The sequence below is a fragment of the Arachis duranensis genome, chromosome 3, assembly GCF_000817695.3.
Source record: "Arachis duranensis cultivar V14167 chromosome 3, aradu.V14167.gnm2.J7QH, whole genome shotgun sequence".
Lineage (NCBI taxonomy): Eukaryota > Viridiplantae > Streptophyta > Magnoliopsida > Fabales > Fabaceae > Arachis > Arachis duranensis.
The window spans coordinates 129,674,194-129,699,150 of record NC_029774.3 but is presented as its reverse complement, the minus strand read 5'-3'; the positions used below and the strand labels follow the sequence as shown (position 1 = coordinate 129,699,150).

Sequence of the window (24,957 nt, the reverse complement as noted above, 5' to 3'; positions counted from 1 at the left end):
TTAATATTAAACTGATTAAAAAAAAATTCAAATGCAGTTGATTTTAGATAAAATTGATAAATAAAAATTATTAAATAATTTAATTAAATTTATATTTAAAAATTTTCAATTATCAACTTGAAATCGACTTGAATTTTTTGAATAATAAATTGAAGTTAATTTGATAAGAGAAAATCGGCCGACTTTTGAGTGGAGCCCACGGTAAGATCCACACGGCCGGGGGGGTGAGAAACCCAACCAAAAGCAATGACAAGGTTTCAGTTTTACGGAAAAGAATTGAGTGAAACCTCAAAATCAGCTGTAATAATCAAACAAACAGTGTCAGCAATAAAAAAACAAATCAACACGCACAGAGAGAAGAGAAAAAAAGTCAATAAGGGCAACCTACGTATGTATTATCCCCACTTCCCCTATTTGCTGCTTGCAAACACCGAACACTTCTTCTTTCTCTTCACACATACCAAATTCCAGACGGTTACTTTCTCACTCTTTCTTAAAACCATCGTCTCTCTCTCTCTCTCTTACCCTATTCTAACTCCCATCATCCCCCTTTTCTTATTATTTTAGTTCTTGGCTTTGTTTCTCTTTGTCTCTCTCCCCCTCAAAGTTGACGGTAGAATTAGAGACGACCCACTTGCTCCTCAGATCTTTCAACTTATTTTTGTTGCACAAAGTTTAGATTTTTTTCGGTAAGTGAAGTGAATTTTTGGATTACCGGTTGATTATCTTGGTGTTGCTGTTGCAAATTAAAATCCCGCCTTTAAAAAAAATGTTTTGAATGATCCGGGTGGGGTGGTTGTGACTTTTGATGCTAATTCCTGTTTATTCAGAGTTGTGGAGTTTGTTTGACTTTGGTTTTCTGTGCTGTTTGTATATTTGTGTGGTTTGAAGACTGGCAGAAGAATTAGATGTTGAATAATAGAAGGAAAAGGTGAGGTGGGGCTGAATTATATGGATAGTCTCTGTTGCTTCAGCTCTGTTAGAGGGGTAAGCAATTCTTCTCGCTTTCTTATCATAATTTTACTTTTCTACTTTAATTTCTTTTAATCTTAAGAATAATTAATCTCTATGCTTATATTATTGCTTAAAGTTTTAAGGGATTTGGTAGGATATGGAAGAGCCTAGGAGGCATATGATCTGGTTATATATCATGTATCATTTATCTATTTGAAGATTAAGTTCTGGTGGTATAGGGAATGGACTTGGAACTTCCTTGATTTTTGTCTTCCTGAGCTTATTTGGTGAAAGAATTGGATCATATAGATTATTGTTGATTGTTTGTGATTATGGCTACCAAGAACCAATTCTTTTCAATACATAAGCTGTTAGATGGAGTCTGAGTAGTGGCTTTATATGGACAAGTTGCCGGCTTTTAAGTATCATGGATTTATTGTACAAATTTATGGAAAAGGGATGTAAATCATAGATTTTAAGGTGTGCGTGGATGAAACGGAAGAATGCTTCATGTATTTTGTGTTATTGAAATTTGAAAGCTCTCAAAAGAAAATTTTCCTGAACAAACACAAGAAAGGCCCAGCTATGTTTTATGGTAGTTAATCTTTTGCCACAATTTGTGTACAAGGCAACAAGGGAACTTGAAGGCATAGGTAATAGCTACACGTTATTATATATTCACCAAAAGCTACTTGGAAATACAAAGACATAGATAATAGTTACATTTGAGCACCTGCTGTTGGTTTGGTATTTCTTGTTTAGTACAGAAAATCCTAGTAAGAGAGGAGATGTTGTACCATTCCAAGATTCGGGCATACCAGATAGGCCAGGTCATGTCAGAGTTTATGAACTTGCTGTCCGAAAATATCGATCATGAAAAGCTAGTGCATCATGAGAGAGAATATGGTTGGTTTCTTGAACTGAATAATCCATAAAATGAGAGAACTGATTCAGAAATGTTGTTATCCCTCACTGTAAAGATGGAACTGGCATTTGCGTCTAATGATATGCAAGATAAAATGCTCTAAGCAATCAATCACTTTTTGAAGCTAAGTGGGGTTTGGTCCAACTTTGAGTGGGGACTATGGATTGTTTTTCTCCATTTAAATATGGTTGTGGCTTGACATATCTATACTCGTGCTCCCGGTTGTAATCATGGATGTAAAATTTTTGTTTTCTTTAATATACATATTGTTGAAACTTGAAATATGTTAAAAAAGACCTGTAAACACTTCTGTTAACTGTATTTGAACTTTCATATCTTTAGGTGGTTGGAGGGCATTCTTCAAGTAACTCTGGAAAGGGCAAGAGCCATCAGTCTACAACCAAGTATGGCTATAGCCTTGTTAAAGGGAAAGCAAACCACCCGATGGAGGACTATCATGTAGCGAAATTTGTCCAGTTCAAGGGGCAAGAGCTGGGACTTTTTGCTATATATGATGGACACTTGGGAGATAGCGTACCAGCATATTTACAAAAGCATCTTTTTTCAAATATCTTGGATGAAGTAAGTTGTTTGATCAAACAGAAGATATAACGTCGTCGTTGTTGTGTTATCACTTTCTATTTTATGTCGAATGAAGTATTATAAGTTGAAAATTTTATTTCTATTCCCAACTGGCCAACTTCCATACTCTTTTGGCAACAGATATCAACCATGTAAAAAGATAATCCACTTTGGTTGACTGTCTTGATGCAACCAGTAGTATACCTTTCCTGTCAAAAGAATATTGTGTGGATTCTTCGTATTCCTTTTCCCATAATTTTATTTATGATTGATTATCCAGAAGGACTTTTGGGAAGATCCGTTCATGTCTATTTCTAAAGCTTATGAGACAACAGATCAAGCAATTCTTTCTCACAGTCCTGATTTGGGACGAGGAGGGTCAACTGCTGTGACTGCAATTCTTATAAATAGTCAGAAATTATGGGTAGCCAATGTTGGAGATTCACGAGCAGTTCTGTCAAGGGGAGGGGTGGCTGTACAGATGACTACTGACCATGAACCTAATACTGAGCGGGGCAGCATTGAGAACAGAGGTGGCTTTGTCTCAAACATGCCAGGTTCTTCAACTAACCCTGATTTCTATGCTTTGTTGCTACTGATATTCAGTGCTGATTTTTGTGTTTTCTATGATATCTCAGTTGCATTTTTTTGTATTACAATATTCTTGTGGGGGAGATTGTAACTCATGTCTTGTGCCTTCTCAAATTAAAATTATGATATGAATGAGTGATATGGGGAGTATTTCTGATTTCACTGTATGCAATGCATTCATTAGAAATGGAAAGGATGAATTGAATGAAACAATAAGTTGCTGTCTTTTGGAATTAGAAATATCTTCTCAATTATGTATCTGACATGTGTTTGACATTTTGAGGCCAATACTCTAAGTAATCTGAATGTTGATGGAAGGGATTGTGCATCCTATTTTATTTAGTTTGACCATCCAATTTCAAGAATTGCATAGGGGATGCTAAAACATCCGTCATAGTGATCTAGAATTGTATTGACAAGTGATGTAGCAAATGGAATTCTAAACTTGGCTTCTATGCCAGTGTGTTATGACATATTGTGCTGCCAGTGCAACATGCCTCTCATTTTGATAATTCAATTTTGTTCCAAGGTTTACATGTTGAGGAGAGACCAAATATTTGGCAATGCACACTCGCATCCTAATAGTGTCACTACTTTATGTTTGAGTCTTATTCATTTTTGTTGTAATTTATTTGTGTGTGGATCATATCAGGAGATGTTGCAAGGGTGAATGGGCAGCTTGCAGTTTCGCGAGCATTTGGAGACAGAAACCTCAAAACACATCTGCGATCGGATCCTGACATCCAGTATGCCGATATTAACCCAAATATTGAGCTTTTGATACTTGCTAGTGATGGTCTATGGAAGGTTTTCTATTAATCTCTTTTTGTTTCCCTTATTTCTTAAAAGGCAAAAATGCACTTCTAAAATCACATAAATTTGTCATTTGGTTTTTTATTTTATTTTCCCCACAATCATACATTCATTCTCATTCCATTTCTTTCCAAAATTCAACAAATTTCTTCCACATTAACTCCAATAGAAATACCAATGGTGGTGGTATCCGGCTCTTTGCCATGCAGGATGCACTTTAGAGCATAGAGTGTAACATTTAAACATTCAACCATGCTACATGTAGTAATCCATATTTTGGTTTCTCACTTTTTATTCAAATATTGCACTTTACTTTCTAAAGTGCACCTTGCACGGAAAAGGAACCCGATCTTTGGCATCTGATTGGAGCATGTTTAATTTTGGCTGCACAATCTGGACGAATTTGATGAGGTTTTGAAATGATACAGAATGAAAATGAATTGGATAAAGATAAGTGATGGGAAGAAAATTGGCCTTCCACAACACAAGTAATTATGTTTGTACTTAAAATTTTTCATTAAATCCAGGTAATGGGAAACCAAGAGGCTGTAGATATTGCAAAAAGGATAAAGGATCCACAAAGGGCAGCCCAACAACTAGCCACCGAGGCATTGAACAGAGACAGTAAAGATGACATTTCATGCATTGTAGTTCGTTTCAAGGGATGAAATAAGGAAAAAAAAACCTACTTGGGTTTTGGGTACATAATATGGGGGTGCAGTTCCATACCTACTTATATATATCATTTTGGTATTTTGTGGAGAATAGCTTTTGCTCCTTCCCTTCTTGATATGTAAAATTGAAGTTATTGGATTTTAGGTGGTGCCTTTTAGTATTTCTTGATTTCTTGGCTGTGTAGATTCCATACCATAATTTTTCTTTTGTAATATGCTTTATGACCTGGAGTAGCAGTGTGAAGATGAGCATAGTTATACCCTCGACATTTGTTTTATGATATACTTCAAATGACACTAGCTTGAGTTGCTTCAGCTGCAATTCAAGTGAGTATACCAATGTTTGAGATTTGTTTCAATTCCCTTTTTATCCCCTTTCTACAGGCTATAAATGTTAATTATGAATGAAAGCTTAAGTATGATACTTGGTTTTATTCGCTGTGACAAAAGAACAATTATCCTAGTCTTAACAACAACTTTATTGGGAGGGTTATATGCAAGAAAGTTGCTACCCTAGGATAATAGGCTAAGGTTGGTTCTGATAATAGGAGAAGACAAAATATTAAAAATAACACATAAAAAATAAATATATAAAAATTAATATTTTTGTATTTTATTTGGTGATAAATTAAAATAAATTATAAAAATTAATTTTATTTTATTTTTGATAAAAAAAAATATATAAAAGTAAAATAATTCAAACAAACAAATAAGTAAAAAATATAAAAGTAAAAGTCTTGTCCGATTTTTAACCATTTACTCAATGAATATTGTGTCCCTTAAAAATTATAAAAAATACAAATTGGTCTCCATCCACTTTCATATTTGTTTAATCTAATTCCTAGAACTAGTTAACAAAAGGTTAACGCTCAGATGTCAGGTAACGTCTTATTTGTAATAGGAGACAAATTGTCCCCTTGAACTCTTCAACCATCTTGTTTCTCTGAAACTCTTTCTTCCTCCTCTCTTCTCTCTTCTCCTCCTCCCATGAAGTGGAGGAGGGAGATGGTTGAGAGACTTTTGGAGAGATTTGTTCTTATTACAAAAAAGACAAAGTCACGTAGACCTACATGCCTAACTCTTCAACCATCTCGTTTCTCTGAAACTCTTTCTTCCTCCTCTCTTCCCTCTTCTCCTCCTCCCATGAAGTGGAGGAGGGAGATGGTTGAGAAACTTTTGGGGAGATTTGTTCTTATTACAAAAAAGATAAAGTTACGTAGCCTAACACCTCAGCGTTGACCTGCTGTCGATTAATCCAGGGGCTGAATTGAACAAATACAAAAGTGGATAAGGACTGATTTATGTTTTTATAATTGTTAGAAGACGCAATATTTATTAAATAAATGGTTAAAGACCAAAAAATATATTTACTCAAAATATAATTATATTACGTATATACAACAAAATTAATTACAATCAAGTCGCGGTCTACAAAAATAAGTCGCAACTGTATATTTAATTATTTTACTAAACTATTTTTGTTTGCGTAAAAATTTTATTTTTATCATAAAGGTCAAAGGATAAATCTTTTAAATTAAAGAAATAAAATTAAAAATGTTTGTCCAACAAAACAAAGAAGAAGAAATGATGATGTAATAGTTTGATTGCATTTGCAAATCATGGCCGTTCAGGAAAATTCTTAACCTTTTTTTTGTGTGTCAAGAATAATACGCTACGCGATGCTATATGCTAATTCAGTATCACCCGCCACCAAACCTCTCTTCACTCCTTTCTCGCTTCGCTAAAACCCTTCCAAAACCCCTCTCTCTCTCAAACACGCACACAAATTCGTTGACACTGCTTCTGAATTAGTCTCTCTCTCTTGATTGATTGATCTTCGATCATGTCCAAATCGTTGGAGCTGATCAAGGAGCATGCTTCCAACCCCAAGCTCTGGTTGGTCGTCGGAGTGGGAGTTGCCGGGATCGTTGTTCTGGCAGAGACACGCCGGAGAAGACGGCGCCGGAACACACACAAACAAGACTTCGGTGCTTTTGTTGAGCGTTTCGAGCTTCTACCATTTCCTCAGCCTCCACCTCCTGCTGCCAAACAGATGCTTTCTTCTCTAACTTTTGCCATCAGCGACATGTTCGTCTCTAAACATCATAGTTTTTAGCTTTGCTTCAATTTGAGTGTTTCTTTATATTATTTTAGTTCCCCTTTCATGTGAAAAATTACCTGATAGCTACAGTTTGCTGTATCTGTATATAACATTTGATTTGTTATGAAGGCCATGTTTGTTTCAGCTCATGTTTATGTTGGCTTTGGTTCAGGTTTTCTAATGGTTTGTATAAAGGAATGGACCTTTTTTGGTTTTCTTTGTCTAGGTTGAAGGAATAGGTTTGCTTAGAGATTAGAGTTGATACTTTTATCGGGTCTAATTAGATTTATTCTGGTTCGAAGGTTTGATGTGAAGGGCTATGTGACGGGGTTTGGGAATCCTGACTGGAAGAGGACACATGAGGAGGCAGAAAAGACTGCGGTTGTGGTTACTGCACTGTTAAAAAATGGTGCTACTTGTGTTGGCAAAACCGTTATGGATGAATTGTCTATTGGGTAGGGACTCGGTTAGAAGTTCTTTAGTTTTGTGTACTAACTGAAAAAACTTGTTCTGCTCAAATGTGATTTTGCTTAAGACACTCTTTATGTCAGGATTTCTGGTGAGAACAACCATTATGGAACTCCGACGAATCCTCAAATGCCATCTTGTATCCCGGGAGGGTCTTCTAGTGGTTCAGCGGTAGCAGTTGCTACTGAGCTTGTTGACTTTGCCATTGGTAAGCTTTTGTGATTAGTGGACCTTGAATTGCTTGAATTGCTAGACTGCTAATCTACTGGTTTGTTTATTACCTTTGACACTTGTGATATAATAAATTCTGAGCTTCAAAACTACTTGCTTGATTTTATTTGATTATTTCTTATCTCTATATGTAAACATAGAAGAAATAAAGAATAGTGGATCTTTGTAGGTACTGATACTACAGGATGTGTGAGAATTCCAGCATCATTCTGTGGTATTTTTGGTTTCCGGTCATCTCATGGTACTGTTTCTACTGTTGGAGTTCTTCCAAATGCACAGAGCTTAGACACTGTGGGTAAGTGCATAATTGTATGCAATTATTGCGATGCTTTTAGTTGGTTATATATTTAAATAATAAGATTCTGAGTCATCGTTTCCTTGTGACTAACTTTGTGAACAGAAACTGGAGCAATTAGGTGCCTGTTTTTAATACTAAATAAATTTACATGAGTACTATCATTAAAAAAGAATATGGCTGGTAGTAAACTTCTATAGTTGAAATTTGAATATATATGCTCTAGGTCTTGATCTTCCATCCCAGTTGAATATATGATTAGCTTAATAAGAAATTACTACATAGTGAGGTGAATCAGCATTTTTGGAACCTTTTTTTTTTTCCAAAAAAGGTTAATCATTTTTCTTCGGTTTGTTGATTACTTTATTGCATAACTGCATTACAGGATGGTTTGCCCGTGATCCGTCTGTCCTGCATCGTGTTGGACATGTTTTACTTAAGTTGAATTCTGCAGAGACCAAAAGGTCAAGAAGCATTATATTTGCTGATGATCTCTTTCAGTTATCTAAAATCCCTACACAGAAAACAGTATATGTTGTTGGTAAAGCTATTGAGAATATGTCTGGGTGTAAGTTTCTTTACCTGTGATGGCTAATTGGTGAAACCAGTCTCCCAAAAGAAAGTGTCTGTTATAAATTACAGTGTTTGATCATTTTGGTTTTGCAGATCAAGTTCCAAAGCATATGAATCTTTGTCCGTACATTGCTTCTAAAGTGCCCAGCCTAAAGCTTCATCCAGCATCAACAGACCAAGAAAATGGAGCATCTATATTGAAAGCTCTTTCTTCAGTTATGCTTTCATTACAAGGGTATTCTATTATATGCTTTATGATTTGGTTTATTGTAGTAGACAATGTTGTACCATATGGTTATCTATTCTTCATTTTGATATTAGAAAAAATTTTTTGTTTGTTAAGCCTTTGCCTGGGATATTTTTCTCAAACATTTTTTAACTTAAGTTTCAAAGAACCATCCTTTGCAACGAATGGTTACTTCTTTCTTAACTGCAGAATGTTTTGTGGTGTGTAAATCATGTCTTATTTATTTATATGCTTATATTGTTTTGTATTCTGTCTATAAGAAACAAATAATATTATGGCATGTATTTATTCTAGAAATGTGTTTTTTCATCTGATTTCAGATACGAATTTAAAACCAATCATGAAGATTGGGTCAAATCCATCAAACCCAAATTAGGCCGTGATGTTTTCGATCGTGTTATTGCTGCTATTAATACTACTCATGATAATATAAAAACCTTGTATAAAGTCCGGACTGAGATGCGAGCTGCATTTCAAAGTCTACTCAAGGTACTATAACATCTGTAGTTATTCTTTATTTATATCCATTGTGCTCTCTAGTTAGTGTTATCAATATTGAAGATTTTAGTGATGTTAATCTTAATTCTATCATAGGAGACAGAAAATAAAATAATGTAGTAAGCTGTTCTTGTTATTTAATATTTTGAATAAGTGGCATGACTTGTCATGGAATTTCATTATTTATGCTAAAATTACTTAGATCTCTGATTTTTACAATGAAATGACCAAAAGATTTTGGCAAGTCTACTTTCCATCCCATCCAATTAAACACATCCTGATTTTGGTTAGTCGTCCCTCAGGATGATGGAATACTCGTTATTCCTTCTGTAGCAGACGGTCCATTAAAGCTTAATACAAAGAAAGGGTTGTCTCCTGAGTTTCATGACAGAACTTTTGCATTGTCGAGCATTGCTAGCGTGTCTGGATGCTGTCAGGTAATTTACTATCTTTAGGTGCTAGAGGTGATCTTGTTCCTTTTCTCAGTTTCGTTTGTTCTGAAACCTTGCTTGAGCTGCTTGCTAACTTTTATACTGTTTGTTGCAGGTTACAGTTCCATTAGGTTCTCATAATGGTGGTTGTGTTTCTGTTTCATTCATCTCATTCCATGGGGCTGATAAATTTCTGCTTGATACGGTCTTGGATATGTATTCAACTCTTCAAGAGCAAGTTAGTGTTGCCTCCTATTCTTTGCCATTACCAGATACCAATGGCAACATTGAAACTTCTGAGCTTCTAAAGGAGAAGGTTTGTTCTATCTTGCTACTTTTTAAGAGCAGCAGCTTGCATTATATGTGCAAGGTGGATAATATGATATAAGCTGATAAAAGGCATATTCTTCAGGGAAATGCAGCCTTTAAAGGAAGCCAGTGGAATAAGGCACTCAATTACTACACTGAGGCTATCAAACTGAATGGCATGAATGCAACTTACTACTGTAACCGAGCGGCTGCTTACTTAAAGTTAGCATGGTATGAGGTTTCTCCTATTTGTTAATTGGTATTTTGTCCAATTTCTCTATTTAAACGGTTTCCCATGAAATTATGCAGTTTTCAGCAAGCAGAAGAAGACTGCAATAATGCAATTTTGATTGATAAGAAGGTGAGAAGATAAGCATGTAACAGTGGAATTTTTTACAAATCTTGTCTTCTAATATCTGATTTGTAATTGGTTTCTAAACTTTGATAACCTATTTGAAGTGTTACGGTACCCTCTAATATGTTGAGAACTGCCGATAACATCCTGTTACCTAATGCACATCTGTCTTTTGCAATTGCCAGAGAAGTTTAAAATGGACCTGATTTCATTGCTTGTATTCTTTTTCTTGATAATGATCATAGTGTTCATTTCCATATTCCGATAGTTTCCTGGGATCTGAGATTATGAAATTGCTTGTATTCTTTTTCTTGTTAATGCACTTCTGTTGGGCTCTGTATTAATAAAAAGTATCCGTTTTGTCAAGTGTGGCTCATTTTATGTTTTCTGCAGAATGTGAAGGCGTATCTAAGACGTGGAGCTGCTAGAGAATCACTACTACGCTATAAGGAGGCCCTTGAAGGTGAGTATTAATTTATTTACTTAAATATTTTTGAAGATAGTCCAAACTTTGTTTATATTCTTAATAATGCTGTTCCATTTTCCTTTGCCATTTTTGTGATGAAATGCAGATTTCAAGCATGCGCAAGTTCTTGAACCACAGAACAAGGATGCTAGTAAGGGTGAGAGAAGAGTCAGAAAATCGATGGCTTGATCATTGGTGTTGTTTCTACCTAGATGATCGAGAGAATTTCAGAATTTGTATAAATTGTGATTGATTGTCTCCTTTTTCTAGGAGTTAAAGAAAGATGAGCCTCTGTTGATGATGATGAGGTGCTGCATTTTTGGTTTCTACATGTTTGTGTATATCTTTGTTAGAACTCTTATTTGGTGAATGCCAATAATGCCAGATTAGTGTGTGTACAAGTTTGCCTTATGGCGGGTACAGAGCACTTTGTTCTTATTGTATCACATGTCCTGTCCTAATCCCTCACCAAACATTTTTTTCTCGCGCGTCGTCCTTGCGTAGGGGCCATGCTAATATTCTTTGTATCGTTCCAATTTTATCGGTTGTCCCCGAAGGGACATCACTAAACATTTTTGTGATTAGATAACCAATTTGTCGAGGGTCTAAAATCCCAGGTTCCAAATGTGCAAAGCATGCTGATTTCAGTGAAGACCTGTGAGACCTAATATTGGACATTAGAAACGTTCTCGTCACATTTCAGTGAAAGGTGGACTTATTTGTTTTGGGATAATATTCAGTTCTTTTGTTAAAAAAAAAAATCATGTTAAACTCTTCCCAAACAAACTCAATAATTCTGTTGCAATTCTGTTTGCGAGGAGTTTCCAATTTCCAAAGAATTTTAAAGAATTCACCAATTCATTAATTTTTTTTCGTACGCAATACAATGATCCAATACTCTTATTTATATTCCTAACAATCTCTAATGGATTAACCAACTAATTAAGTGGTTCAACATTAGTTAGGTCGTAATAAATTCTCACAGGGAATTAACTTTTCACTTTACCTAAAGTGAAAAGTGCAACGCTCTTTAGAAAGATATGATTAACCTGGTTATAATTTTAGAATTTAGTTATCTTTTTGGTGTATTTAATATATGAGACCTGCTACACATACAAGTCTTTTTGGTTTACAAGTCTTACAAGTCCAATAAAATACACGCATTACACTTAATTAACGCATTACACACTTCCACATTCAAGAGTCCTGTTTCCAAAGCGCGCTACTCACCATGCATTATGAACGACTCTTCTTCTTCCTTTATGAAAACAATTTTCTTGCCAAATTTGAAGATAATGGAACTTCAGAAATACACCCAAACGATTACAGAAATACACCCCAACGATTACAGAAATACAACTAAACGGTTACAGGAATTCACCCAAACAATTATAGAAATACACCCAAAGGATTTAAGAAATACACCCAAAATTCGTTGAAGTACACCTTATGCATATTTCAGAACTCTTTCTCTCTCTCCTCCCCATCTTCTGCTCCTTCTTCTTTTTCAAAAACGATTTCAGAACTTGATGTCAAAAAAAATGAAAATCGATAATAACGAAGAAAGAAAACAGAAAAAGAAAACAGAAAGAAAAGCACATAAATGAAGAAGAAGAACAGAAAGAGGAAGAAGAACGTGCAGCAAGAAGAAGAAGGAGAAAGAGAAGGCAAGAAACGAAAGAAAAGAAGAAGAAGAAGAGGAAGAGGAAGAAGAAGAAGAACGTAGACCTTGCAGTGCGTTTTTGGGGTTTATTCGTTAGTTAACTTATAAAGTATACAAGTCCTAATGACTTGTATGCAGAGTTTTTCTCTTAATATATTGAAAACAAAAAAAAAATCGTTTCAATAATTAGTAAAATATTTTTCTCTAGTATTATTAAAATTTGTCCGTAAAATATTTTCTTATAACATATGTTAACAAAATTCATATTTTTAAATATCAACTATTCATATAAAATATAGAAAAGTGGAGGGTTAAAATTTGCCGCTTAATGATGAGATGCAGTTGACTTGTGGTCCATCAAAATAATTAAATGTTTCGACCTTTTCTTATCGTGTCTTTAAAAAATTGTTTTAAAAAATCTAATTCTAATCGTGTCTTTAAAAAATTGTTTTATTATTTTAAATTTTTAATAATTTAGTTAATTAAAAATAATATTTTAAAAATAATGCGTAACTATATTACGATTTTATTAAAAATGTTTTATGTAAAATTGATCACTTTTGAATATATTAATATTTATATCTATAATTTTTCTATAAATAAAATTTTGACACATCTAATTTTTAGACAAATAGTATACGTATAGTTTGTGTTTTAACCAAACACTTTTCAAGGTTGAACACTTGAAATCACAGTGTGTTTAACCTTTTAATTACTAAAATGTTTAAAAGAAAAATAACCAAGAATTTTTGTTTTTCCTTTTTTTTTGTTCTTATTTAATGCTTGTGTACCGTTATACACACCTAAATTTGGCGCGAAATGGGTACGACGGAGACTCCTCCGATCCACCGCCAAGCCCTCCATCTTCTCGCTGGTGGCAACCAACTGCTTCTTCAATCAGATTTGAAAGAAGAGGTACACAACACTACTAAACCTTTTTTTTGGTTGCCCACAGTATTCAATAACTAACAGGTCAAAGATTAATCCGATGCGAATTTGAGCTTCATTTAAAGGTCTGTTGTTGCTATGCAATAGATTGCTGCATGTCAAAGCTGAATTTGAACAGTCACTTATTTAAGAGAACAAATGAACTGACCACTTGATCAATCCAAATTGGTTACACGACACTACTAATTAACTAAGCGATACTTAGAAAAGCGAAAATATTCATTCATTCATTGATAACATTTCAATCATTTATTAGAACCGAACATAATAAAAACTTGGACTTTACACTACACCGTAGTTGTTGGTGCAAAGCTTCAAATTAGATATAGATGCTGATCCACATTAATCAAAGAATATGCAATAAACAAGCAATTCAGATCCTCTTACATGCTCACAATGCGAATATTTTTGTAGAAACATCAAATTTCTCTGATGATGAGAGAAGGGGATCCTGCAAAGTATATTTAGTCTCATCACAAAAACTATATCATAAACTGTTAAGAAACTAAAGGGGTAAATATTAGTTGAAATCAAACCTGTACAATTTTACGATGGAAGATACGTTGCAAGATGCTGCTACGGCATCTACTTCTATTAATCTTTTTAATTTCAATCTGTAACTTGTCTAGTAATGCCCCATAAGTTATTTGAGGGTGTTCCCTTATTGCCTTTGTGAGAAGATAAGTAAGAACACCGTTCATTCCTTTTCCACCAAAGACCTATGTAGGTTGCCAAAACCCACAAGAGTGTGAACGAGTATCTTAAATATTTGGTAACAAAAAAAAGAGTTGAAAACAGTCCGAATTTGTCTTATTTAACATTTATTAATTGTTGCTGGAATTGATGAATGCTAGATAAGGTAAATTTGAACTTTTTTTTTTGTCTCCTTAGCATTATTGTAATTTAATATTGCTTACTGTGCTATCATTAGCTGATTGGCTATCTTCACATGCACTAAGACAAATTGCCACTCCCCCACTTGTATGTTTTCTGATAGGTTCCTTTGATGGTGGCTTGTTATCCTCCCAAATGTTCCTTCAAGCATGCAACAGAAACTTTTACAAGGGCTATGATGAGATTGAAATGCTCAAATGCAATAATTATTTTTAATTATCTTAGCATTTTTGTATTTTCTATCTTAATATATTTGCTAGTTACTAAACAAGGACCATAAAATGGGTTTTAGAATTTATTAACATTCTCTAAAAAAGATACTGTTAATAATCTCGTGGGTACCGAAACCATTAAAAGAACGCCTAATAATTTATTGGGTACTATATAAAATATTTAAAATGCAGGAAAAAAATATCATTCCAGCAATATTTTCAAAGGAGTTAAAAATGGATCTATGGGTTTCCCAATCATTATGATTCTAAAACTGCTAAATCTACTTACATGCAATAGTACCTAGAATAACTAGTGAAAAAAAATATATAAAAGATCGTTTGGCTATGCGGGTTCTCCATAATAATTATGACCCATTCCTTTAGTCAATTTTGCTTGGGAGGTATCGGAAAGGAATTGAAATGTAATAATATCTATTCATACAGATATAAAAGAAAATGTTTTCTATTGATTCAAAAGTTATACTTACAGATAGGGATAGAAAAAGAGGAAAGAAAAAATTGAAGATTTCACACAATACTTTTGATCGAAAAATCAATCTGATTTATTTTATACCTTTCGCTCAATGAGAAAATAGGTTAGATTCTACAGGATCAAATCTGTGGGACTTAAAGAATAATGGAATGGAAGAAAAAAGATTTTAAAAAATAAATAAATGCAGTAGAAGAGTCTCGATTCCAAACGAACAAATTTAAACTTGTACTTAAATTTTTATAAATCATGATTATAAGCATACAATAGATCAAATGAAATAAGAGAAACCGCAAAATGTAGTAGTTACCTTTCAAGATTATAAACATAGAGAAGATCAAGAATGGTTCCACTGTGACAGGCATCAACAATGGCATGGAGTGTGACACCACTCTTGAGAGGCCAAACAATGGTAGAATTTATATCATTGTCAATGATCATTCCTTCTTTGATAAAATCAACCGGACAGAGAGCTTCATCAAATCCATCAATCTCATCTTCTTTGAAATCCGGTTGTTGCAGGCCGTGCCCCGAGAAGTAAAAGACCAAGGAGTCTCCTGCCTGGCAGTCCTTCACAAGCCACCTTAAGGACTCCATGATGTTATGTTTTGTTGGTATTAAATCAGCATTCTTCTCTTGTTCTGCATTTCATTTTAGTTCATTCAATTTCAATAACATGGTCTTAAAGACATGGTAACATTTGCAGTGCATAAGAAGTCACTATTGTTGGTTGAATTAATCACCATCTCAATCCCTTAGCATTGGTGCAACTCTTAGTATTCCAAAGTTGAAAAGGAATATGTCACATGGAAATGAACAGAAAGCAGAGAATAATTTTTACATGCTAGTTATAGTAGCCAGATAAAAGTTTGTGAGATACCTGTGAGGACTCTTATGCACTCATTTGGAAACTTGAAATTCTTAATCAGCAACTCCCTCATGTTGTTAGCATCATTAACAGTTCCCTTGAGCTTGAATTTCATTTTTGTGTAAGAAACTCCACAGAGAACCGCACGCTTGCTATGTCTGCCTGGGAAGGATGATGAGGAGGAAGATAAAGCCATTGAAGATGGTGCTTCTCTGCTTAGCAAAGTTCCAATTTTGTTTCGATTATCCGGATAACCATGTTTGAAAAATTTTGTTCCAATTTTCTTCACTTGGCTGCATATTCCACACACTTCCCTGGATTTCTCTTGTCCCAGAGTTGGAATACTAACATTGTGGCATGTAGAACATAGGTATGGAGTTGTTCTTGAAGTAACTACACTTACACACTCAGATTTACACCATCTGCAAAAGAACCTTGCTTCTGCACTAGGCTGAGAACTATTACAAACATTTTTGCAAGCATAGCAACGTTGAATAGTAGTGTTTGTGGGGGATGAAACAATAATCTTTTTGTATCTTTTGTTCTTAAGTGAAGCTTCCATTTTTTGCAGTACTTATAATTATAATTAGTTTCTGCTATATGCCAATTATGCAGGAATCACCAACATATATATACATGATGAATGCAGAGTGTTGGATTAAGAAATCTATAGCTCTAAATAGAATGAACGGTAAACGCAATTTCAGATTAGGCTACAATATATCTATCACCTTTTTGCATGCATTTCATTTACATTAACGTGAAGTACACTTTTCCAATGCCTGAAAATTGTGGTCCATTGCATTGTCTATTCAAAAACTAGAAAGTGTGGCACCCAAATAGCGTGTTTTGATGATTAAAGAAAGACACACAAAATGTAGAATCCAAATGCTAACTTTTGACAGGGTCCCATTTGAAGGTTAGTCAATTCTGTGTTATAAGGGGAACCCCACACCAGTGAATAATAATTATTGATCAACCACTTTAATTTAAGAGTTAAGACAGTGAGAAACTAGAAATATGTGTTGTACTGAATGGCGTATCTGATTAGCATCTTGGTAAAGATATAAATATATATGCTTCTTTCTATTCCTTATTCTCACAACTAAAGCAGGCATATTGGAACCAGATGCTCTTGACTTTAATTTCTTTTGCTTCTCAAAATGGGTTACAAACCTACAATTTCTCTTTCTCCTAAAAAAAAAATTAAAATTTATTACAGTCTGGCTTCCAACTTGGCCTGATTTATTGGATTCAAGAATATAAAGTGCCTAACTATGATTGAGGGGGAGGAAAAATAAAAATCTTTTGAGCTGAAAATGGCAAACATTAAAAAAACTGAGACTAAATTACAGCAAATTTTATAAAATCACGTTTTGCATCCTCTCAAAATATGAAAAGCTGGCATCTCTCTAGTAGATTCCTTCCCTCAATTAGTCTTTTCATTAAGACAACCAAAGTTTGAAGCCAAAACAAAATATGACAGGCTTTGTTTAACGTTACAAAGCAGTGACTGTGGTAGTGTTTATCTCTATCATGAGTTGGAAATTAACACCAATGATTGATGAAGGCATGAAGCCACTCTTTATGATGAGTGAGTTGCATGTCAAAACTGTTCGCTGTTCACTTTTCACGGGTACTCATTTTTCACTTTCCAACACATTACAGAATCACGAGCTGCTTTCACAGTTATTATGGTTTGTTTTGAGTTTTTCTAGGCATGCAACTCAACTCTCTTTGTAGAAGGGGCATGCATGATATGCAATATGCAAGTAGTTTTCCAATCAAATAGACAAAATTATTATACAACAGATCTAAGAACCAAAATTTTATTGTTTTGTATAAGTATGATTTTCTTAACTCATGAATACGTATACGTAGAAACTGACTTCACGTGAAATTGATACCTGAAAACCGTTAGATGATTTGACTGATTTGACTAAATTTTTATCTAACGGCTCTCAGATATCAACTTCACGTGAAGTTGACTTCATCTGAATTTTCACCGTAAGTATATATTACAAAATGGATACGTTATTTCTATTTTAAATTTTAATGATGTCACTATCATTTTTAACATATTTATGTAAAAATATCATTAAAAAACCCATACATGAAAATTAACAAATATCTTACTTCTTTACTTAACAATCCTCTTATCTTAATTTTTGTTACAAAAATGATGGGTTGATTGGTTTTGAGTTGTCCAATTATCAATGGACTGATGCTTAATTTGTGGTTCTCATGCAAGCCCAATGAACAAAACTACTAAGGGGGATGAATTGAGTGTCAAATATATATAATTCTAACCTCAAATGAAATATATAAAAAAAAACTATTAAATTGTTGTCTCAACTACTACTTTCTTTTTAACAATTTTTATAAATTATTTTAATTCTTATATTTATATCTGGCCCATATCACTTAAATTCTGAAGCCGTCACTACCTATATTTCTTTCTGCTAAAAATCTTGAAATAAATGAGTGGTGATTTGGAATCAGGACGGATTCATTCACAAGGGAGTGGGCACAAATGTCCCTAGTGGAATTTTAAATTTTTTTGAATAATTCTTAGTAAAGAAGTTTTTTTCCCATTATATTATTAATATTGACCCCATTATATTAAATTATTATAAAAATTATTTTATTAAATTTAACTCTACTAATATATAAATTTATTGTGTTAATTAATCCCAAATTAAAAAAAATTAATAAAAACATAAAAAATTAGAAATTAAAATAAATTATAGCTTTACAATTACTCTAATTATCCCAACTTTTAAAGTCCCTAACTTTTGACTAATGTTCTATTTTATCTATTAATTTTTTTTATTTAACTTTTTACTTAAGACTTCATATTAAATGTGTATTTTGATGATCAATTTTTAAATTTAAAAAGAATTGGTGTTTATTTTTCAAAAACTAGTTGAGATTCGAAAAAATATTGTTTATTTATTAGTATTTTTTTAAGTTAGTTTTAATTTTGCTCGTAGTAACTGCATCAGGTGAAAGAACTATCTCTACTATAAACATCATAAAAAATTTGCTTCATAATTATATGGGAGATAAATTTTTAAATAAATATTTAGTAACATATATGAAAAGAGATATTTAATTGTATTGACAATAAAAAAATTATTTAATTTTTGAAAATATAAAATTCGAGAGAATAAATTTTAAATTATTTGTTGTTATTTTAAATTAGGGTTAAATACGATTTTGATCCCTAATGTATATGCCGAAAATTTTTTTCGTTCCCAATATTTTTTTCATACAAAATGGTCCATAAGATTTAATTTGGTTTTAAAATTGTCCCTAAAGTTTGACTTGGTTTTAAAATTTTTGCGATAAAAGCGGAGATAGAGATGGATCGTGGACAGCTTCCTCTTCTTCTTCCCTTTCCCCTTCTTTTTTTCTTCCCCATTCGCAAGACCAAAAATACTCTCATTCTCTTTTTTTTTTTATTTTATAATTTTTTTATTATAGGTAATTTGGTCCAAAATTTTAAGATTTAAGTAAAAATGACGATTTTAAAATTTGATTTTAAATTTTAGGAACGATTTTGTATAAAAAAAAAGTTAAAAATAATAAAAAAATTTCAATTTATATTTTTGGAACTAAAAAAGCTTTAAATTATTATTTTATTATTTTAATTTATTAATTAAATAATTCAAAGACTAATTATATTTTATAATAATATAACATAATTACAAAAATTATTATATTATGTATATTTTACTACATTGTTAAAATTTTTTAGATCCGATTTGGAATGAATTGATGTTGGTGCATTGTTATTTTGGTATAAAACCTTAACTAGACCCATCACGGAAAGTATCAGTTGTATGTAATGATATTATGTTAACTACAATGTGATTCGTGCAATATGCATAGGCGATAAATTAATGATAGTATATAATAAATATTAAAAAGTTTATGTTTTATAGAATTAAATTAAATATGTGTAAACTAAAGTTAAATTTAAAAAGTGTTTTGTTTAAAATAATTTATAGTACCAAAGATTTGAATGTTAGAGTTGTATAAAATGACATTTTTATTTGGTGGCTTGATTTTTGTATTTGTTTTGGTCGATGAATTTAGTCTCCTTATGTGGCGCTAGTCGTCCTTTTTTTTTGTCTTAGATTCTTGTGAAGGCATATTCTTTATGAATTGTTGAGTTGTATGCACTTTTTATTGTGTAGTTTATTTCATCTTTGTAAGTATATTCTTCTTCTGAATATGTGTTGAATTTGTATGATTTTCTTTCTCTTTAATCTCTTGACGTGTATGCAGTTTTCCAATGACATCTACAATAAAAAGAAAAAATGTGTATAATTTTTTTATTAAATAAGTTATTTTTAATAAGAATAATTAAAATAGTATAAAGTGAAAATATCTGTTAATATTTTTCTTTAATCCACTATGTCAGACAATGTCTCAAGTATTGCAAATTCAAAATGGTGTTGGAAAATGTTCAATTTAAAAATACAATAAATATGCTTGTTTTATACCTTTTCATCTAATATAATCATTTCTAAATAAAGAAACTCTTCTTCAATTGTGGGTGTTAATGTTTTTCATAGACGAACCACGCAAACTTTGATAAACCAATTGTCTGTTTGTTTGATAAACCATCACTGGTCGACGTAGTATCTTTCTCCGCCACCTCATCTGCCGTCCAACACGCCACCGTGAGTCCCCCCTACTGTCCATGCAACGCCGTCCAAGATGTCGTCGCCGGCCACCCTGTGGCTCTTCTTCTTCTCCTCCTATTTAGTTTTGGATGATTTTTTTAACTAATTTTTTATGTTTTTTCTACATTTCGGATGATTCTTTTTATTAGTTTTGGATGATTCTTTTTCCTATGTTTTGTATGTTTTTTTAGAATTTGGATGATTCTTTATCTTATGTTTTGGTATTTTTTATTTTTGGAGTTTCGAAAATTTTTTTTGAAAAGAGGAATTAATGTTTGCATAATAAATGATAAAAGGTAAATTAGAATAAGAAGCAATTAATTATCATTAATTTTGTATCTTTTAAAATAAATTAAATAACCGCTAATTAATGACAATTAATGTTATTAATTAGTTCCTAGCAGCATTGAATTAAATTATTAAATCCTAAACCCCTTACAATAATTTTAAAAGTAATTGTCATTGAATATATATGCCTTTAATTAAATAAAATTGACAAATTAATTGACTACTTTTTAAAATCTCAAATAATTTAATTTTTTCTGTTCAAATAATATTTTCAAAGAATAAAGGTTAACTTGTAATTTATAAAAAAAGTATAGGTAGATAATAAAAATGTGAACAATGGATATATTAGATGTTTATTTTACTAGGTATGTGGATGGTTATTCTAATATTAAGATTTAGGTGAATAATTTGGAGATGTAATATATTTTGATTTGATTGGTGGTTGTTAATGTTATTCAAAAAAATTATTGGTTACCTAACATTATCCAATTTATAAATATTTAGTATCAAACATTATTTTATTCTATTAAAGACTAATATATTTAGAATTTAATTTTGATATGTTGATAGTATAAAATATTTTATAGAATTATGTAATTACATTTATCTTTTTAAATGATCATTTATGTCATTAATATAATAAAAAATAATTATTTTTATTAATGTAATATTATATAATTAAATATACTTATAAAACTATTTTATATTAATAATACATCAAAATTAAATTCATATATTTAATAAAAGGTAGTACAATATAGATTTTTTATGAGCTCCATATAGGATTAATCTTTTGTTTTTGTTTTTATATATAAATCTTAATTAGCCATGCATAATAAGCTTTGTTATAAAATTAACTTGTTTTTTAAATCGGATAATTATTATATTATTACATTTAAAATCTAGACGTAAATCATTTATATTCATATATTAATTTTTATAATATATGAAAAAAATAAAAAATACATAATAAATTCATATAAAGAATAAAAGAATTTAAGCAAATATGAACTTGAAAATAATGAATTACTGTAAAAATCCAATATTTATCAAAATTAATAAAAATTGTTTATTGTAAAGATTAAGAATGGACAAAAACTGCCGTAATGAATATTCCAGAAACAAACCATCAACCTTAGCTTACCCCTACATGATCTAAATGAAAAGTGAAAATAAAGACAAACCATGACACAAAACAATATACAAATTGGACGAGATTGTAACAATAATAATTAATTTATCGGTTCATTACAAAATTTTTCGAAGACCATTTTAAAAGTTTATTCTTTAAATCCATTTCAATGGCGGCTATTGAAGTATATAAAATCAGAATTATTTGTGCTGCATTTGTAAATCCTATGACCCGGTTTTGACATTATCATTAAATTTTGAAGAAGAAAAAAAAAAAGAATTTGGATTCTCTAAAGTTTGAATTTCACTATTTATTCTTGGTTCTACATATGAAATAAATAGTGAGAGATCACACTTTATTCTCTAAAATGAAATTCAAATTTTAGAGGATGTAAATAAAAAGAAAAAGTACTCTCCTATAAAAATGAAGCACAAGAAAGCAACACTTATCATGTTGTATGATCCACTCAAATTGAAGTCATAACTCAACTTTGAGTGGAAATGGATGCAGCAATTAGGCCTCATGTGGTTTGTGTTCCTATTCCAGCACAAGGCCACATAAACCCAATGCTAAAGCTAGCAAAACTCCTTCACCTCAGTGGCTTCTATGTCACCTTTGTCCACACACAATTCAACTTTGACCGCTTGCTCAAATCAAGAGGCCTAACCTCTCTAAAGGGTCTCCAAAATTTCAGGTTTGACACCATATCTGATGGTTTGCCTGAGGGAAACCAAAGAGGGATACTTGACCTCCCACAACTGTGCACAACAATTCCTGTTGAAGGCTTGTTTTCTTTCAGAAAACTCATTGCAAGCCTTGTTTCTCCAAACCATGATGATGTGCCTCCTGTTACTTGCATAGTTTCTGATGGTGCTATGTGGTTCACTTTGAAAGTTGCTCAAGAGTTCCACATCCCTCACTTTGTGTTTTTCACTCCTAGTGCCTGTGGCATGCTGGGATACATTAACTTTGAAGAGATTCGGAAAAGAGGTTATTTCCCATTGAAAGGTACTCTCTTGTATTATATTTTGACAAGTTTTTATTTGTATCATACAATTTTTTAATAGAATATTCTTTTCAGATGAGAAGAATCTGCTTGATGGATATCTTGATACTGAAGTTGATTGGATTCCAGCAATGAAAGGAGCAAGACTAAAAGACCTTCCCACATTTCTTAGGACTACTAATCCTTCTGACGTAATGTTCAATTACAACATAGTAAAAGTGAACACTGCTATGCATGCCAAAGGGGTTATCCTTAACACCTTTGAAGACTTGGAATCAGAGGTTTTGGATGCCATCAGAGCCAAATACTCCAATGTCTACTCCATTGGTCCATTATCAATGCTATACAAACAGCTCTCAAACTCAAATACTCAATTGGAGTCAGTTGATCTGAATCTGTGGAAGGAAGACAGCAAATGCTTGAAATGGTTGGATAAAAGAGACAGAGGTTCTGTTGTGTATGTGAACTTTGGTAGCTTAGTGATTATGACACCAAAGCAACTAAGTGAATTTGCTTGGGGTTTGGTTAATAGCAAGTACCATTTCTTGTGGGTCATAAGGCCTAATCTTGTGCATGATAATAATAATAATAATAATGGTGATGGGAAATTAAGTGATGAATATGTGAATGTGATTGAAAGATGTGAGAGGGGATTGGTATTGGGGTGGTGCCAACAAGAGAAAGTTCTGTGTCATGCATCAATTGGCGGATTTCTAACACATTGTGGGTGGAACTCAACATTGGAGAGCATATGTGAGGGAGTTCCAATGGCATGTTGGCCTTTCTTTGCAGAACAACAAACAAACAGCTTCTATGCATGCAAGAAATGGGGGATTGGGATGGAGATTGAGTGTGATGTTAAGAGAGAGCAGGTTGAGGGGCTTGTGAGGGAACTCATGGAGGGGCAAAGAGGGAAAGAAATGAGGGACAAGGCCATGGAGTGGAAGCACAAGGCTGAAGCAGCCACATCAATTGGTGGTTCCTCTTACAATAACTACAGCAGCTTGCTTTTGCAATTGAAAGGCCAATAACTCATTTTGTATGAAAAAGGGCCAAGATCAAGTTTCTTAGTTGTAGTTGTTTAAGTTTTCCTTGTTGATGTTGTTGCTGTTATATTCACTCAAAATTAGGGCTGCTATTTTATTTGCATGATATGTGTCAGTTCAATTCTTCTTCAAATAGAAGTTATGACTTATAAGACAGATCACAGCCCTGAACCCTTCCAAAATAAAAAATAAAAAGCAAAAAACAAGAGTTTTTTCCTTACTAAGGAATGTGAATCGTTTATAAAAAGTATAGACACTTCGCTGAATTGTCATGTCTGTGTGTCGGACACATTTCGGACACGACACTCATTGATACTTGTTCGATACGTGTGTCTGTTGTATCCAATCGAGTCTTAATAAAAAATAAAAAATTATTTTTCGGACACGCCTGAATACATCTAAATATCATCACGTGTCAGCGTATCTAGTATTATTCTTAACATATATTCTTAAAATAAATTTAGATATAGTATATATTATTATTTATTAAAACAAACAAATATTTTAAATACTGGATATAATTAAAATAAGACATTAAAAATAATTAAAAAATTTAATTTATATTTTAATATCAATAAAATATCAAAATATCATTACGATTTATCTAAAAAATACTTTATATTTTATATATATGCGTATCTTATAAAATTTGAAAATTTGTGTATTAACATATCTTCTGTGTCGGCATGTCCCGTGTCCGTGCATCATAGGAATCAACACTTAGTCACAAAAAAGTGAAAAAACACGCTACTTTTAATTTCCTAATTCGGTTAGTGTTTAGGACTGGATTTGCAATTGATCCGGTCAACGATGGTCAAATCCATTGAAAACCGATCAGTTCGTATTTAGGATTGTTGTTGATCTGCGCGGGTCCACCATGTACTCGTGTGTCGCCGAACCACCGAGGAGTTCCACATGTCCGCTTCAAACCTTCAACAGTAGCAGAATCAACGAATTTGACCACCATTGACCGAATCAGCTGCATATCCAATCTTAAATACGAATTGAATCGATCAGATTACTAATTTACTGATTTTTCTATCGAATTGATCGGTCCAATCCAATTTTAATAACTATGCTTTTAACGAAAAAACCAGAGTATAACATTATTTTTTTCATACATAATTCACTCCCACCTATTACACTAGAAATTCTTTTTCAACTATTAAGGTTAGAATTTAGTGTGACTCTTTAAGAGGTAGA

At 32.4% G+C, this 24,957-nt stretch overlaps 4 protein-coding genes and 1 non-coding gene across 6 annotated transcripts; 3 read left to right on the top strand and 2 right to left on the bottom strand.

Annotated features, from left to right (window-relative positions):
- The first annotated feature begins 403 nt into the window (after positions 1-403).
- Positions 404-4,898, top strand: LOC107481783 (probable protein phosphatase 2C 9). Of its 2 annotated transcripts, none has more exons than XM_016102094.3 (6): positions 404-689; positions 892-987; positions 2,222-2,461; positions 2,742-3,018; positions 3,705-3,798; positions 4,393-4,537. In XM_016102094.3, exons 2-6 carry the CDS (start codon positions 952-954, stop codon positions 4,394-4,396), a joined length of 651 nt encoding a protein of 216 aa, XP_015957580.1. In that variant the 5' UTR covers positions 404-689; positions 892-951; the 3' UTR covers positions 4,397-4,537. The 2 variants fall into 2 exon arrangements, with proteins under 2 accessions (XP_015957580.1, XP_015957579.1); XM_016102093.3 differs by having other exon boundaries at positions 407-689; positions 3,705-3,859; positions 4,393-4,898.
- A 1,275-nt stretch (positions 4,899-6,173) lies between these two features.
- LOC107481784 (outer envelope protein 64, mitochondrial) lies at positions 6,174-10,956 on the top strand. Its single transcript, XM_016102095.3, has 13 exons — positions 6,174-6,627; positions 6,943-7,095; positions 7,192-7,316; positions 7,509-7,634; positions 8,020-8,202; positions 8,301-8,442; positions 8,775-8,943; positions 9,255-9,389; positions 9,499-9,699; positions 9,796-9,923; positions 10,002-10,053; positions 10,441-10,510; positions 10,620-10,956. The coding sequence occupies exons 1-13, from the start codon at positions 6,383-6,385 to the stop codon at positions 10,700-10,702; spliced, it is 1,812 nt and encodes a 603-aa protein (XP_015957581.1). The 5' UTR covers positions 6,174-6,382; the 3' UTR covers positions 10,703-10,956.
- A 16-nt stretch (positions 10,957-10,972) lies between these two features.
- LOC127746158 (U6 spliceosomal RNA) lies at positions 10,973-11,074 on the bottom strand. The gene has a single exon (XR_008007777.1). It is a non-coding gene; the product is annotated as a U6 spliceosomal RNA (small nuclear RNA).
- A 2,313-nt stretch (positions 11,075-13,387) lies between these two features.
- LOC107481595 (metacaspase-3-like) lies at positions 13,388-17,026 on the bottom strand. The gene is made up of 5 exons (XM_016101865.3): positions 15,601-17,026; positions 15,031-15,361; positions 14,042-14,159; positions 13,661-13,843; positions 13,388-13,575 (listed from the first exon to the last, which is right to left on the bottom strand). Exons 1-5 carry the CDS (start codon positions 16,148-16,150, stop codon positions 13,516-13,518), a joined length of 1,242 nt encoding a protein of 413 aa, XP_015957351.1. The 5' UTR covers positions 16,151-17,026; the 3' UTR covers positions 13,388-13,515.
- Positions 17,027-22,092: 5,066 nt separating this feature from the next.
- Positions 22,093-23,960, top strand: LOC107481789 (7-deoxyloganetin glucosyltransferase-like). Its single transcript, XM_016102104.3, has 2 exons — positions 22,093-22,710; positions 22,784-23,960. The coding sequence occupies exons 1-2, from the start codon at positions 22,203-22,205 to the stop codon at positions 23,737-23,739; spliced, it is 1,464 nt and encodes a 487-aa protein (XP_015957590.1). The 5' UTR covers positions 22,093-22,202; the 3' UTR covers positions 23,740-23,960.
- The last annotated feature ends 997 nt before the right edge of the window (positions 23,961-24,957 follow it).